Consider the following 17,716-nt stretch of genomic DNA (forward strand, 5'->3'; position numbering starts at 1 on the left):
CTTTTTAATGAAATACAAGGCTAAATATAACATTAAAATAATGCCAACTTATTCGTCATCAAATAGCATATATAAGTAGTTAACTACAAACCTCTTCAATAGGATGGAAAGTGAACAGCTTATTCAAAATCTTAGAGGCTCTGCACCTCTATATTTAATTACTCTGTCTTGAAACATATAATTATTAAAATTTTAATGTGACAAATAAAACATATGACCACCAACCATAAAATTTTGAAAAGTATGTAAGAAACTAATCTATCTATTTTTCTTGTAACGCGACGACAGGGACATGAACACGACTATACAACTGAATAGATGGTCACGGTATGCTTTTAGTTTAAAATTCCAAATAATAGTATAATGGTGGCCAAGGGAGGACACGTGATGTCTTTTATTTCTCTTGTTTTAGTTCTTAAGTGGCATCTCATTAGAGAAAAAGGATGAAAAAAAAATATGTTAAAAACCCTCTTCCATCACTGAAAAAAATATAAATATATGAATAAAATCCTTTGAAAATGGACAAAGATAAAACTTTGTTAATAGTAATTAACTTTTAATTATCGAACACGTACATTCTTTACTCTGCTTCACCAAATCTCTATTCAAACTCACAGCTGCTGCTGGAATATCTTTTTCTATGACCAATTTCTCATTTATTGCATTAGACATGAGCATCTAAGAAATATGATTTTAAATAGATTTACATAGTGTTATTAAATTTCCTTAAATATTTAATAACTAAGAATTAATATGAGATCACATAGTGCTTTGTGAAGTTCTCGATAACCAATATATGTTACTTGCATAATTTATTATAACTATACAGTTTAATATTTCCTAGTGATGTCACTAATGACGGTTTAACCTCTTTATTAGCAATGCTTCTTCCTTGTTATGTGCTTTCTGTTTTTCTTCGTCTTATTTAACCAAGAATTTACCAAATTGCTTCTCTATTTTCATATTTACTTCTTTAAAATTAATAGAATAGTAGAAAAAAAAGGGTAATCCAAATGATATTTGCCAAAAATCTAAAATAATATGAAAAGGTAAAAACGTACTAAAAACACCATATAAATTTACTAATTCTCGTTTATAATGATTTTGAAAAATAAATATATAGCCAAAAAATTCGAGATGCATGAAACAAAGACGGTAAAAATATTTGTGATACGTTTATGTATTTTAGAGATGTAATTACTCGCATATTCTTTAAAAAATTATAAAAGTCGAATACAAGGAAACTGGACGTAAATTACTAGAAACTACTACGGGTAACTAAATGCATGTGGTTAAATTTGATATCGGAGTCATAGCATTAATAAACTGTTGGACTCGGCTAAGTAGCCCCACAGCCTTTGGAGCAATGAAACAAAAAGTATCAAATGCAAAAGAAATAAACACGCGTTGATTGTCAAGATCTTTTCATGTTGGCTAAGTTTCAGTTTTGACACACAAAAGTCAGAAACGGTTTTGGCCCAACCCGTTGTTGAGTGAAAAAGGACTGGTCTGGATCAAGACCGGTTTTGGTTTTTACTAGTCTAAAAAATGATTTTGATATATAGTTTCAGACTTTAGTAGACAAAACCTGAAGCTTCATTTTGTTGGGCTCGTTTTTTTTAATGATTAAAATAACAATGGGCCGGTTAAAAAGTAATCATAAGTTCAATTAGAGGTGCACAAAAAACCCGAACCCGAACCCGGAACCAGACCCGAAGTAAATATTCGGAACCGGTTTTCTAATACCTGGGTTTTTAATACCTGAACCCGAACCCGACCCTACCCGTAGGGTACGGATAGGGTATGCATTTTGGCACTAAAACCCGAACCCGAACCGGACCCGATTTGTACCCGGTAATACCCGAAAACCCGATTTGTACCCGGTAATACCCGAACCCGGAACCAAGGTTTTCCAATACCCGTAACCGGGTATTACCCGATGTATACCCGAAAAATACCTTAAAAATACCCGAATAATACCCCTAAAAAGTGTAAACTTTTCAAAATCCAATCTATATAAAAAAATACCGGAAAAAAACCCGAAAAACCCGTAAATAGAGTTTTTTCAATACCCGATAATAGGGTATTCAAATACCCGGTTTTATACCCGACCCAAACCCGATGCATAGGGTATGATTTTTAGAGACAATACCCGACCCGAACCCTACCCGATTATTACCAATACCCGGTCATACCAGTACCCGATTCTATACCCGAACTCGGGTATTTAGAAAACCCGATTTGTGCACCTCTTGTTGGGTTCGTAGGCCTTGTTGGCCCGGTTTATTATATGAAGTCAAAAGAGGAGACGGGTGTGGGCGGTCGGGCCCAAGCCCGGCCCGGTTTAGATTTCTTGCATAATAATTTACTAACCCTAGTTCAGTCTCTATATAAACAACATTATGTACTTGTAATATTTGGTCACTCAATAAAGATATACCTAGTTGCCACTCGTGGACGTAGGTCAGTTTAGACCGAACCACGTTAAATCCTCGTGTTCGTTTATTGCTTTCGTGTCGTGTTCGGTTTCGTGTGTGCGTTTAATCCTAACAAGTGGTATCTAGAGCTTAGGTTCAGATCACGCGAAGAACACGTTGAACCAGCCGAGTCGCCGCCAAACCATCCAGCCGCCGCCACCCTACTGCGCTAGGGTTCCGCCGCCGCCTACGGTTTTCCGATCGCCGTTAGGGTTTCCGCCGTCGTTTCGCCGCTACTAAACCCAGCCCGCGCGATCTGCGTTTTTTGTTGGTTCTGTTTGGAAGCAGTCATACACTACGCTCGCCTGAGATCTGAGGACCGTCTGGTCAGGTTTAGGGCAGGAGCAGTGTGTTCGTGAACAAGAAAGACATTAAGGGCTTGTTGGATTGAGAATACTCATTGGGCCGTGAAAACAAGGCAGGAGCCCGATCTGTTTTTTTTTTTAAGCCAGAATATTTGAGATTTAACTTTCCTTTAGTTTGGTGTGGGCGTGAGAACACAACAATCACCACAAATATTATTATTTGATTTGTGTTTCTTGTGCTTGCAAATTATTGTTGTCCCACGTGAAAGAAAATAAGGAAAGCCAACTACAAGCCACCATCAAGAAATAAATAGTTGGGTCAATATCCGACTAAGCAAAGAACCAGCGAATCAAGATCCTATTTTCGTTGAAGAACAGTTTCAAGTCAGAAGAAATTTAAAGAAACTTAGAACCAGTGCCACCCGCGTTTGTCAGGTTTATCGTTTCAGTTTAAAGTTTCGGTTTCTGATTTACAGTTCGTTATTCCGCTGCACGTTAAATAGGTTGATTGTTTAACAGAGTTCAGTAGAACAATCGTTAAGTTTAGGCTCGTGTTGCTGTGTCTGTCTCTGTTTTTTTATCCAGTTTTTCGTTTTAGTCATTGTTATGGCAGAAGACGGAAAGGTTTCGATACAGAAGTTTGACGGACAGAAGTTCGGTTGGTGGAAGATGCAGATTGAGGCACTACTTTGTCAGAAAGACTTGGATGTAGTGCTTGAGGATGAAAAACCAGAAAAGCTGTCAGAAGCAGATTGGAAGAAGTTAGACAAGAAAGCTAGGGCTTGTATTACATTGTCGTTGTCGGAAGATGTGGCGTTTAACGTCATGAAAGAAACCACAGCCCGTGGTATGATGGACGCACTATCCAACATGTATGAGAAGCCTTCGGCAGCGAATAAAGTCTATCTTATCCGAGAGCTAGTGACAACAAGAATGAAAGAGGGTGGGTCAGTTACAACTCATATCAATAATCTTAATTCGATCTTGTCCCGCTTAGTGTCAGTTGACATTAAGTTTAATGATGAAGTTCAAGGCCTCTTGTTATTATCCTCTTTGCCCGACAGTTGGTCGCAAACAGTGACTGCAGTTTGTAGTTCGTCTACAAATATTACTTTCGGTGGGATTCGAGATCTGATTCTGGGAGAAGATTCAAGACGCAGAAGTTCAGGTGAATCATCAGGCAATATGCTAGTCACAGAAGGTAGAGGTAGGGGAAAACAGCGAGGCAGTGGGAGCAGGAAGAGGAGTCAGTCTAAGACTCGTAAGGATATTGAATGTTGGGGTTGTAAAGAGAAAGGACACTTCAGGAATCAGTGTCCGAATGGTAAGAAAGAGGTGAACGTTACAGAAGACGACACAGATGACGGGGTCAGTAGTGATGAGGCTTTGGTTTGTAGTGTTGAGAGTAGCGTTGATGCTTGGGTGATGGATTCTGGTGCATCGTTTCATGCCACTCACTGTAGTGAAACGATGAAGAATCTTAAATTTGGGGATTTTGGAAAGGTTCGACTAGCGAATGATGATATTTTAGAGGTACGGGTATGGGAGACGTTGATTTGATAACTTCAGCCGGTACTTCTTGGACTTTGAAAGACGTGAGGGTTATTCCAAGTTTGATAAAACGTTTGATTTCAGTTGGGCAGTTGGATGACCAGGGGCACGATGTTAAGTTCGGGAATGGGCAGTGGAAAGTAGTCAAAGGGAATCTCGTTGTTGCTCGTGGCAAGAAAATGGGTTCGTTGTATATGGTCGATATGTCACCAAAAGGAGTGGATCCAGTTTTGGTGAAAGACAAAATCCGGTTCACAGAATCTCGTGGGCAGAAGAAGGTTCGTTTTGCAAGTAACAAACCCAGAGCCAAAGTGAAGATTCAGGATGAACGAGCTAGGAAGGTTAAATCAGTTGGGGGACATCGTGACAGTGGGAGCACAGGTCGTGTTTCAGTTACAGTTCCAGGTCGACAGTGGATTAAGAAAACCAGTATTCCAGCTGTAAAAGTCTCTCCAATGAATTACTTGCTGAATATGGAGATGTTTGTTCTCAGGTTATCTCAGGATCCGGTAGTTCGTTACAGTGGGAGCCGGTAGGGACAGAGAATGGGTCAGGGGCAGTTTCAGCCGTGACTGGCGTGTTGGAGCTCCGGGGAGCTTCAACGGGCCTTCAGGTTAATTGATGAGAAGGCGGTGGCAACTAGAAGAAGTTTAATGTTCAGATTACAGAAGTACAATCAGGAGTGCAGACGAGAGTACTCAAGGCCTCCGAGTGGGAGATTGTTGGGTTCGTAGGCCTTGTTGGCCCGGTTTATTATATGAAGTCAAAAGAGGAGACGGGTGTGGGCGGTCGGGCCCAAGCCCGGCCCGGTTTAGATTTCTTGCATAATAATTTACTAACCCTAGTTCAGTCTCTATATAAACAACATTATGTACTTGTAATATTTGGTCACTCAATAAAGATATACCTAGTTGCCACCCGTGGACGTAGGTCAGTTTAGACCGAACCACGTTAAATCCTCGTGTTCGTTTATTGCTTTCGTGTCGTGTTCAGTTTCGTGTATGCGTTTAATCCTAACACCTCTAAGTTCAATCAAATGAAAGAAGAAATGTTAGCGGGCCTTATTGAAGCTTTTCTATTAGCTACAATTAATAAATTGGGCTTGTAGTACTTCTTTCTTGGACATTTCTTAAAAACTTTTTATTGTTTTTATTACTTTTTTTATAGAGTATTTACTGTTGTGTTGTTACATTATAAATTTTTGGAAAGTTATTATATTCTTGATTTTTTGGGTTAATAAAGACTCCGAAAGAAGTCAGGATAAAAAATGTTTTTTTAATCATAATTAACATTTAATTCTATTTATATTAAATTGCATTATCCAAATAATATTGTATATTTAAAATTGGACTAATGATACTTGTAATTTTCAATTTTAATTTGGTTGTCAAGACAATCTATTCATATCATTCTATAGGCGTTTAACTTTTAGACATGAAATCTTTCTTAGAAGATACATGGAGCATTACTATGTTCGAGAAAATTGCATGATGCAACAATGTACAATAATTTAGTGGTCTTGTCATTAAAACCCAAGCTACCAGGTGCTATTGTACAATAGAAAATTCTGGTTTGACTTGGTTGTAATATATCGATGGCACACATTGAAGATTTTTTCATGAGGGGGGCAAAGATTTAAAGGGGTTGTTTTTTAGTCGCTATTTTTTTTCCAGGTCTGGTTCATGCAGGACTAAGTCGGGTCATATAAAAATGATCATCAGACAAAATTTTATATAATCAATAAAAATACATTAAACGTCTTTACAAATGCATAATGAAAACTAAGTAACGAACCAAGTAATTAAGGAAACATTACCAATATAAGGTCGATCAGTCAACAGATGATTGGCTACATGAATAGGGATGATAAGAAAAATACTGGCAAAGGGTCATGGGATGATCGCTTGATCGGTGCTTTGGCCGCTATTTTTTAATCTTTTGCAGATTTTTTTCTAATAATTAAGTTTTAAACATTTCAAACCATGGGCTGGATTAATTAAGATTGTTTATGCTTATTTGGCTTAAATAACAATAATCTAAAATTATGGAGTCGGTTTTAAAATTTCATGAGATCTTTAAGGGTTTTTTTTAAGGGTGGGGGTGGGGTGTGGGGGGGGGGGGCTGCCATCTTCTCAATACATTGTGTGTACGCGAATGCTTGTAAATTGTAATCACCAAAGGTTACTAAAAATCATGTTTAAATTCAAATTTAGTCATGGGTATAAACCCTATTAATTGCAAAAATTTAGTCGTTAAGTAAAAAACAAATTTAGTGTTAACAGAAATGTTTGCTAGACCCAAATTTTCAGACTCAATTATTATGTTGAGATTATCGTTGATAATGAAAGTGAATGTTAGGAGTGTCCTTGCTTAACTTGTGAACTAGTGGATTCTTTAAGTTATCTCAGAAAGAAAGAAAGGAAGGTAGGACATTCGATCTTTAGTTAATTTTGACGTAACAACAAAAATATAATTAGCGATGTAACTTTGTTTAGCTAGTTGAATGTAATATGTAAGGTTGGGTTTCACTAAGAAGATTTTCCGTCATTCGTTTGACAAAAATAATCTTATAGAACTCTTTTATAAAATCTTAGAGTTTACAAATTGGTGAAGCAAATTATAAAATTTCATATTGGAATAATAGAACCTTATGAGAGAATGAAATTTATTTTTGTATATATCGTCGCCGTTGACTTGTATAATTGAAAATTTTGTCGATTGTTGAAATTTGTCTAGAGAGTATATGGCCATATGGGCGTTCTATGGTTCAACTGAATGTGCGATTGTGAGTTTTACTATACGTTCCCACCATGGATTAGCCGCATGTCTGCTGTTGAACATTCAATCTTTCACTTGGCAACTTGAAGAAGATGCTTGTAACATCCTCCCATAGGCAATTTTAATCATTTCTCACATGAATTGAGCAAACAAAATGAAATTACAAACCAGCTTCTACATATGCCTTCAAGTAACATTCAAGTTTTGTCATTTTGTTCCTAAATAATGTTAGGATCTAATGAAATGCAAGAACTAATTAAATTTGTCAATCTATCATTGTAGCAAAGTAAGATCAACGGTTCGAAATAACTTTATATCGCACGCATTGAATTCCAACGTTTTATAAATCTACATGAATGAATGTATACGGCCGGACTTAAATCAAAATCTCATAAGAAAATACAATTTTACACGGCTTGATACAATAGACCACTAGTTAATTAGTAGAAAATCACATATTTTGATTTCCCTAATTTCCAAGTCAACCTCATATGCAAATTTGTCAACCATAGGGTCTTATCTGCGAAAGTGTCAACGCAAAGTTGAAAACTGCGTTTTGGTTTCACCATTATTGCAATTAAGTCTTACATAAATTTCCACAATGGATTCTTTGACAAAACAATATTACATAGCAACTACATACGACCCTATCTGTCAACGCACCCGTATTCGTTGTCCTCCGAATATCCTCCACCAACTTCACCACCTCCACCATCTTCGGCCTCTGCTCGGGCGACCGGGCCACACATTGCATCCCAATCTGCAACATCTCCACCATCTCCTCTTCTATGTTAGGATACCTCAACAACTCCACATCAAACACCTCCGCGGTCCACTCCTCCCGGACCACCGAGTTAACCCATCTCACTAAATGCACCACCTCCTCGCCACCCGTTGCATGGGTAGGCGATTTTCCAGTTAGGAGTTCTAATAACACAACTCCAAATGAATAGACATCAGATGCTTGGTAGACTTTGCGGGTGTCGGCTACCTCTGGTGCGCGGTAGCCGCCTATCCGCATTACTGGCGGCGTTAATGGTGTCATTAACGTCGCCAGGCCAACATCGCTTACGCAACCGTATTTTTGCGTGTTTAGAAAGATGTTGGAGGCTTTGATGTTTCCATGAACAAGTTTTCCTCCGGATTGTGAGTGGATGTAAGCGATTCCTCTTGCGGCTCCGATGGCTATTCGCAATTGACTGTCCCAATCTAATGGAGTCCGGTTTTCATCTCTTTTTGCTGTAAAGTAACGTACAGATGATTATAACTATATCGGACAGTAAATCATATTTTAGCTATAGCATAACAAGAGTCACAAGACCACGAAAGTAAATGAAATAGGATGGAAACTTTTGGGCCCAGTTTGAGAATGTTAATCATGATGTGGTATATCTTTTTGGGCCGTTTGTAGTCTACAAAGATTATGGGACTTGGGCCGGATTATTAATCCAATTTCTATATAGGGCCCAAGTTAGATTACATTGGGCTTTAAAAGCCAATTCTTAGGCCCAGTTTTGGGTTTTAATATGGGGCCTAGTCTATCTTTAGGGGTATAAATGACTTTTTTGTTTTGCTACAAACGCTTCCGACAACTTTCCCACGACTCAAAATTTGCGACAACCCCTCTCCGACAAATTATGTTGTCGCAGAAAAGCCATTTTTTATAGTATGTCCCATGGGCTAGTGTTCATTTATTTTTTTTATTTTAATAATAGAATCTAGCGGGTAATCGGGTATAATGCCCTAGAGTTGCACAAAATCAGGTTTTTAGTTCAAACTGGTTTCGGGTGAAGCCCAGTTTAGTTGGGTCAAAGAAAGCCAACCAAGCTTTTGGTGAAATTGGTTCCGGTTACCCTTTTATGTCGAGGATATGACCGGTTTGAAACCACGTTAGAACCGGTTAAGGTCCGGTTTGGCCGGATCCAGACCGTTTCCAAAATCAGGTTTCGTTTAAGTTCAAAACCGCCCAGCCCGATATTTTTGTGCACCTCTGTCGTCCCTTGTTCCCCCTAAAAAAATTGGATAGAAACATACCATGTAACAATGAAGAAACACTCCCTTGATCAAAATAGTCATACACCATCAACTTTTCATCTTTCGAGTAATAATACGCCCTTAGGGTAACAACATTCTCGTGTCGAATGTTTCCAACGAGTTCCATCTGGAGCTCAAAATCTCGCTTTGCTGCAGCAACTTCCTTCAATCTCTTGACCACAACAACACTTGCATCTTCCAATGCAGCCTTATAAGTCGTACCAAACGTTCCCTTACCGAGCACCTCTGCAGACCCTCTATACAGATCCTCTAAATCAAACGCGAGGCTGCTTCCTTCAAAGAACACAAGGCTTCCATTCCCGTTCACATTTTGACTTCCCGATCTCAATTTTGTTACCTTCTCGTCTTTCGGTGGTCTCTCTGGAACCTCCTCTTTATCTTTCGAATAACGCAGTAACATTATTAATGCAACCAATACAAATGCTAAAGCACAACCACCTATAGCGATTCCAAGAATCGCGGGCTCGCCTAGTTTAGTACCTTTCTTATGCGGTTGACTAATGGGAGACGGAACAGGTGGCATTGAATAACTTAAAGGCGAAATATTGTTTCCAACAAAAGCCGAACTTGGAAACCTTTCAAGAGACTTTTGGTACGGGCCCGGTAAGATTATTGTTTGACAAATCAAGAGCTTGCAAGCTCGGGATATTAATATCCGGGATTTCACCAGAAAACGTGTTGTTAGCGAGGTTTAAAGCCGTAAGCTGACTCAAACTTGAAACAGAAAAAGGAATACTTCCATTGAAACTATTATTCGACAGATCAAGTATCGAAAGATTGTTCCAATAAGTGAAATTCAAAGGCAATGGACCGGAAAATCTATTCGATTGAAGGTAAAGAGCTGTTAAGTTTCTAAGGTTGGAAAAATCAGACGGAAACCGACCCGTTAACTCGTTGGATCTCAGACTTAAGATTTGAAGATCAGATAACTGGCTAAGTGTGTTGGGTGGAATAGGACCTTTAAGACTAAAAGCCGGTAACCGGAGAGCTATAACTCTTGAACCATCATTGTTACATGTTACTCCAGTCCAGCTATCACAAGCTGAAGTAGCCAAGTTCCAATTAATAGCGCGATTATGCGGAATGCTTTGAATGAAATTAATAAGAATCAGTTTATCTTCAACCGGCTCCGCGGTTGCTAATAATATAGTTGTTGTTCCAAACAAGAACATTGCAAATAATATGAACTTGTTCTTGCCCATTGTCTTCAATATGGAATTTGTCATAAACTCCAAAAGCTACAAAAGCCTTAATTTGTGCTCATCTGAATAGGAACAACAAGGTTGAAATTAATCAATTATTGATTTAGTGAAACAATAATATTAATAAATAACTGCTGCAGCGCTATTATGAGATGAACGTTGAATTTAATTAATTGGGTACAGCTAACTTTTATGACAGCAAATGATTCAGTCAAACAAGAAACGTAAATTAATGAATTACATCTTCCGTTGGTGAATTTCTATAATTATTATTCATAAATAAATCATAATCACATTCTACCGTATTTTACTGACTTCTGTGGCAAGGTTTGGATATTATATTGATATAAAGTAAACTCCTAGTGGTTTGTTACAATAAAAATAAAATACTCTTCATGAAGTTCATCAGATTAATCTAGAAGCAATCAGCTAAATCATTCTACAGACAAAGTAGTAGGTAAAAAGATAAAATTGTAATCGGAAAGGAAGGAATATTTACCAAATTAGATAAATACTAACACAAAATTACAAAACTACGTTGACAAATTTCAACTCAATACAGAATCTAGAATAGATTAGCTAAATAATTAGTAACGTAATGTTACGAATTCAAGATCTATTAATGTAGCTTTTAGTAAATTTGGTTTTGCAATTCAAAACGGGGTTGCGACACAGTTGTTGCGAAAAAAAAACATCCTACACTACATACGAAGTGATAGGAATAATGATATGACAAAATTGCAATCGAACCAAATTAGATAAAAACTAACACAAATTCGAGATACGAGTGAAGATGAGGTAAATCACCATATATATCTAGTTGAAGGTGAAGTTGGTTATAATCTAGAAGCAAAATGAGGTGAGTGTACAACGTTACAGCAGGTTGAAATGAAAGAGAGAAATGGGTAGGGGTCGTAATTAATGGAGGTACGCTAGGTGGTGGGAGAATAATAAATGTGATGGGGCATGTAAGAGCAATGAATGAGATTGGAGAGATAATCGGAACATGCACGTGGTGGACTGCTGAACATAAACAAGTAAGTAAGTTACACACTAGTTTGTTTAATGTTTACTTGTATAAATTGTTATGGTGGTTCAGGCTAGCTTAAATCCGTTATTTCAGGAAGAGGTAATCACCGACGACCACCACCTATATATGCTGCACATGTAACCTTTCTCTCGTGAGTATTATTTATATCAACGTTGGCAATTTTTTTTTTTTTTAGAATGGTACCAATGCTTTTGTTTTTTCCTTATTTATAACGAGATGGTACCAATAGTATTGGTTTTTCTAGGTTCTGTTTTATATTTTATTGTTTGTATGTACTTGTGTGTTTCATACTTTGATAGCTTAATAACATGTAATAGAGGCACATTTTATTTTACCTATATCTTATCTTATTTAGACTCTGTTAATAGCTTTGTTTGTTAGTTACCATAGTGTATATTTAATAAGCCATATTTGTATATGCTATTCTAATCAGCTTCTATAAATTTTAATAATGATTTTACAAACATTTTGAGGATTTCAAAAGGATTTGTATTAACAAAATAAACAAGCTAAAAAATCTTATTTGATACACCTTGAAACTATGTCATCCTTTTTTAGTTTTTTGGGTGATTTACCTCGAAGTATATACACTTTGTACATGTTATTAAAACCATAGATACAGAGTTTCACCCGTAATGTCTAAAATCAATAAAAAGTCTATTATTAAAACTGTTTAAAAGTAAATTAGAAATTTCAAGTTTAGCTAACTGTAAGCATACAGTGATTCATCATAAGACCACAACGCCTCTTTTAAAGTATTTTCGATGTGTGGCCACCTTAGGATAGGTGAAAATCCATGACAACCATCGTAAGTCTACGATAACTTGCCGTAGCCCGTAAGCCAAGTATGCTAGTTCAAGTTTCTTGCATGGCTTTAAACCCACATGTAAACAATTATTTATCTTCAGTTTTTACGAGTATGATACTTTTTTTTATTTTCTTTGAACGGCTAGCATTCCCCAGTACTCCTATATATTTACATCCATTGTCTGGGCTAAAAAAAAAGACATCCCACTAAAAGGCAAGAGCCTCTACCAAATGAGTCAGCCTCACACTCACGAAGTAGTATGATAAATGACCGAACGAGGTAAATAGGGTTGGGAAGTCACAGTTCTACATGGTGCAATGTCGTGTTCCTGCTTCCCCTTAGTGTCACATCAACACCACCACATGGTGTTGGACGGCAGGTATAACACTGATCTAATTGAAATGCAATTGTTGATTTTGAAGAGATGGTTTGAAATTTTCTTATAAGTTTAGACCAACAATAGTTTGAATGAGTTCAGTAATAATAGTTAATTTTGTATGTTTGCTCTCACTCAAACCATTGTTGGCCCGAACTTATAAGAAAACTATAAACCATCTCTTCAAAATCATCAATTGCATTACATGAGTATGCCATAGGTTGAAAAAAAAACGGGTGATAGTATTAAGAAGGCACTTAGCACAAACCCAAAAAGATAAGTGTTATCTTCTAGTTTTAGATGGAAACTCAACCAACCCAAACATTATAACAAACCCTCTATTACAAGACCATACATAACAACTAGAGATCGGAGACCAACAGACGAAATAACAATTTATTTAATTGACAAAATTAATATATGTGTCGTCAATGATAAAAATTATAGGAGTGACAGAATGCGCCTACCGAATCCCGGTGATGGTATACGTATGATATTAAAATATTCAGAGTTGACAAACTGTAACATGCACCTACATTATTAAACCTAAGTTACGTAATACGTATCATGATTTAATTATGTGTAGCACCTGATGACCTCCATTCTATAAAATAGTTGTCTATAAATAATATTTTTTATTTCCTTTTTGTCTTCATGTTAGTAGTCACAACATGCTTGGAATCAAAATAATTACAAGGTTAATTTTACGGCCGTTACCGAGAATTTAAATAAATTGGCCGAGCCAAAATAAAAAGACCCGTATGCCTTAACGAAAATTTTTTATTCGCTAATGTAAATAGATAAAACTTTTATCAACCGGTTTATTATAAGCAGAAACCATTCTGAGCATGTAATAATCTTATAAACCATTGCAAATAACCTTAATTTTTACACCAAAAAACATATATATGTAATATGTATAAAAAAGTTTGTGCCTCGGCTGATGGTGCGGCTCGCACACCCTCTGAGCCTCTCATTGTTTACTAAATAATACTACTTATTTTGAATAAGATTTTAGTTTTAGTTATTATTAGTATTATTATATTATTATAACATCAATCTCTTAATATTTTACAGGTTTTAAACAGAACAATGGAGGATTTAAACAGTTTACAAGATCAATCCCTTAATAGTTTACAGGTTTTAAACAGCTTACAATATCAGTCTCAGGATGAAGCGCTGAGAAAATGTGCTGCAGCCTCCTTATCATTATCATGAGTGAATAATGCTTCAGCCACTCTATTAGCTTCAAACCCCATTTCTCTCAACAACGTGTACCCGTTCACAAATTCCCTAACCTGCAAAATCAAAACAAACGTTTCCTCGTCAACCCACATAAAAAACCAAATTTCCTAGTATAAATGCTGAAAAAAACAGTAACCTTAATCGGATCATCTCCATATTTGGCAACTGCAATGACCACTGCATCTCTGTTAAGACCTGTTGCCATGTATTTACCCACCACAGGATCTACACTAACACTAGAGTTCTGCATAGATAAACAATTATTCAAAAAATAGAAAATAAAATTTATGAGTAACAAATGTGGCATACTGCGCGAGAAATTGGTTTTGCGGTTTTTTGGGGAAGATTTTCCAGCCCAAGTTCGCTCCAGTTTGGGTTTTCCTTCTCTGCTTCAGCAAGAATCTTCCTCTCTAAGTCAAAGTCAAACTGAAAAGTGCTACGAGGAATCTCTCCGATGTGTGGGGACATTTGAGGCTGCAATATGAGTATTTCCAACAAGGCATAAGATAATACCCCCAAAAATGCTGAAATTTAGTTAAACTAGACGATAAAGAGGCTCGTGTAATGCAATGCTTTAAATCACATGTAAAGATGCAAGATCGTATAATTAGGTCAGGAATAGCCAATAATAGAATATCAGAGTGGAACAAAAACAAAAGGAGAAGTCATTGTGTAATCACGACAAATTCATCCAACACGGTATCGCTATGTTGGTTGGGGAGTTAAATAATCCATTGGTTAACATTTTCTGGACCAGGAGTTGATGTCTTTATGTCCTCACAATAAATGAACTATAAATCATATATTGGACATGACATAAATATATTGCACATAAAATTTGCTTTAGCATGTATGAGAAACATGATCTGCCCTCACTAAACTACATTACTAGTTTTTATTTTTATTTTTATTTTTTTTACTAATAACGCTAATAGCCATAGCAGTGCAAAAAATATATTGGCATTTACAGATGAATCATTGAAATTGAATGCAAAACTAAAAACATCCAAACAAATACGTACTCAAAAAAGTCTCACTCATATGACTGATCCCAGACCCCGTCCTGATAAAAATAACCTTTTTTTTTTCTTTTTGTCATATATAATGCAGTAAACCAAATGACATAAAGCATAACTAATAAAAATCAAACAACCATAAGACAGAAAGTACTAATAATAATGGTAGTACACCTACCAGTAATATAAAAGTGTGAGAGACTGTAGTAGTAACAAATAAGAGAGCAACAAGCAAAGACTAAGGTAAGGCAAAGCTATGCTATGGTAGTAACTAGAAAAGTAACGATAACCCCCATGCTTGGTTTTAGAAAGCGCGAGGCGCATCGGAGCAATTGGGTCCCAAGCCAAGGCGCAAAGTGAGAAACACAAAAACGCACTGCTTTTTGTACACAAAGCGCAGGATAATTATATAAAACAAAATTACACTTTTAAAATAACAAAATAAGCATTATATATGGTTTAATATATAGAAACCTTTAAGTACAACCTAAAACAAGCATAAAATCTCTAGATACGCTCTACCGCCTTTAACGAGAAAGTGCACGTCGCATGAGAAAAATGAACCAGAGCAAAAAAACTGAGTGCCTTTTGTACAGCTCTAGCCTTAAGTAAGTAGAAGCAATAGACGGTGCGCCTGAGGTCAGCTCGCGCCTAGTGAGTGCCTTTTGTAAAGCTCTAGCCTTGGATAAGTAAAAGCGATAGTCACTGCGCATGAGGTTGCCTCTCGTTTAGGCGCACCTCTTTTTAAAACAAAAATATACACTCCCCAAAAGAATCAATGCAATAAGGAAAAACTAAGGCTAAGTCAAAGCTAAACTCCCACAAATCTACACCCAAATCTATACACTCTCCAGAACTTTTACCCTACGTCTTCAAGAACTCCTATCCCCTATCAGGTCCTCAGAGAGGTACAAGTCTAGCAAATCCGCCTAATATGTTCATCCCATGTTAGTTTGGGTATGCTAAAAGTCCCAAAAAACATCAACTTTTTATCTGATCCAGCCATGTGTCTCCACACATCCACCTTAGCATCCTAGCCTTTGCTACCTCCACCTTTCACCCTTATGTCTTTTAGAAGACGAGCAACCCTAAAAGTAGGCTACATCGCTGTCAACGTCCCCATCACTCTGAACAAACGATCTTAAATACTTGAATGGGGTTGCGCCTTCAATACTGATGTAGGTGTCTTCAACTTCGTTCGCATCATTGTGGTTATAGTTATAGACTAATAGTACAAATACTCTTTCTTAAATAGACTTATCCATAAACATTTGCTCTCTATAGATAATTGCCACTCCTCCAGCCTCCCATTCAGACTCGGTTTACTCTTCGCAAAAAGCACCATACCGCTTCTTGTTTGTGAATGATATATATATCGTGATTCTAAAACTGAGTTAACTTTGTCCTTTCTTAATGTTTTGACTTATAGTTAAGTTTAGAACCACAACATCTAACTCGATCACAAACAAGAAGTGATATCATGCTAGTCGCAGAGTGCAAAACAAGCCTCAATGAGAGGCTAGTAAAGAGGCAAGCCACCTTTACAGAAACTTTAGATATCCGAATCATAACTTGAACATAAAATTAGCTTTAACATGCATGTGAAACAATATCTACACCTCACTAAACGAGCAAAACATAACAAATTTTATACAAATAACACTAATAGCCATAACATAAGATAATACTACAATACGAAAATTCAATAATCATTTTATAACTTATAATGATGGATAGAAATAATACTGAAAGGCATGAAGCATAGAACAATACCGGTGGTGTAATCCGAAATTCGGGCTTTAAAGTAACCCTAATCCCCATTCCTGCTAATAAAATTGTCCAAATAAATGAATCAGATATCATAAAATTGCCACAGATCATAAATAAATTCAAAAAACAAGATACCTAGCAGAATTCATAACAAAAATAATTGGTCCGATCTAAACGAATTAAAAAAAACTCGTTACATAAAGAGCTAAAATCACTCTAATAAAATAAAATAGTATAGGGCTTACAGGAAGAGGAGGTGGGGTTATTTCGGGCGGGCGGAGGGGCGACGTTAGGGTAGAGCGAGGACTGTCCGTACATCGGAGATGAAGACGGTGGTTGTGGCCTGTTGTTGTTGTACATAGAAGAGGATTGTGATTGTGAATTGTAGGGTGGATTCAACCTGTTTCTGAAATCGTAATCCATTGATTTTGGAAGGAAGAGTAGATGGTCGTCGGAAAATGATCGAATAATAACGCAAATAAATTAATAAATAACTTGTTTTAGATTACCCGACTGAGTCTAGTGGTTTCTGAAAGGGTCCAAATGAGTCCCTCCGTTACTTAACATTGTTGATTTAAGGGGCAAGATTGGCTTTTGACCTCTATAATGTCTGTATCCATATGCATTTTCTCAATCAACACTTTGTGTCCCTCATCAAGCTCACCACCACTATACGTCACGACCATCGTTGTCTTCTCCCACTGCCCCTTCTCTCGCTGTCTCCGTCCCCATTTCACCACCACCAGTCACGGATCGAAGTTAGACACATGATTTCTTCTAAAAATCAAGTCATGCAGAAAAAAAATGCTCTAAGATTATGAGGTAGTTAATTACGTCAAAAACCTTTTAAGCATTTCATCGAACACCTTAAGTGCATACTCAACTTTTGTGAATTGTGAAGAATATTGTGATTCAAAATCCATGCCAATTTCAGAGCAGTTTCTTGTATTCTGGCTAAGAAACACACTTCCCTCAAAGTTAAATTGCTTATGATTTTGTGATACCCCTTAACGATTTATGGTTTAAGACCCAAGATGAAGAGATATGCTGCATACACTTCGCATGGATTGCCCAATGCCCAT

At 36.9% G+C, this 17,716-nt stretch overlaps 1 protein-coding gene and 1 pseudogene across 2 annotated transcripts; both read right to left on the minus strand.

Moving 5' to 3' along the window:
• Positions 1-459: 459 nt before the first annotated feature.
• Positions 460-10,490, minus strand: LOC143604442 (putative inactive receptor kinase At4g23740; annotated as a pseudogene). Its single transcript, XR_013148297.1, has 4 exons — positions 9,146-10,490; positions 7,755-8,350; positions 576-678; positions 460-479 (listed from the first exon to the last, which is right to left on the minus strand). The product of XR_013148297.1 is annotated as a putative inactive receptor kinase At4g23740 (transcript).
• Positions 10,491-13,634: 3,144 nt separating this feature from the next.
• LOC143604441 (uncharacterized) lies at positions 13,635-17,060 on the minus strand. The gene is made up of 5 exons (XM_077080916.1): positions 16,880-17,060; positions 16,638-16,690; positions 14,158-14,322; positions 13,985-14,092; positions 13,635-13,901 (listed from the first exon to the last, which is right to left on the minus strand). The coding sequence occupies exons 1-5, from the start codon at positions 17,055-17,057 to the stop codon at positions 13,770-13,772; spliced, it is 636 nt and encodes a 211-aa protein (XP_076937031.1). The 5' UTR covers positions 17,058-17,060; the 3' UTR covers positions 13,635-13,769.
• Positions 17,061-17,716: the final 656 nt, after the last annotated feature.

This window comes from Bidens hawaiensis, unplaced genomic scaffold (assembly GCF_021521415.1).
Source record: "Bidens hawaiensis isolate Kalapana, Puna unplaced genomic scaffold, B.hawaiensis_p1.1 tig00065116_1, whole genome shotgun sequence".
Lineage (NCBI taxonomy): Eukaryota > Viridiplantae > Streptophyta > Magnoliopsida > Asterales > Asteraceae > Bidens > Bidens hawaiensis.

Bases quoted from the DNA above. Each gene is read 5' to 3' on its own strand.
- LOC143604441 (XM_077080916.1), bottom strand. From the start codon at position 17,057: ATGGATTACGATTTCAGAAACAGGTTGAATCCACCCTACAATTCACAA. The intron at 16,691-16,879 runs GTAAGCCCTATA...CAATTTTATTAG, and splicing joins TAACCCCACCTCCTCTTCCT to CAGGAATGGGGATTAGGGTT. The intron at 13,902-13,984 runs GTTACTGTTTTT...TTGATTTTGCAG, and splicing joins ATGGAGATGATCCGATTAAG to GTTAGGGAATTTGTGAACGG.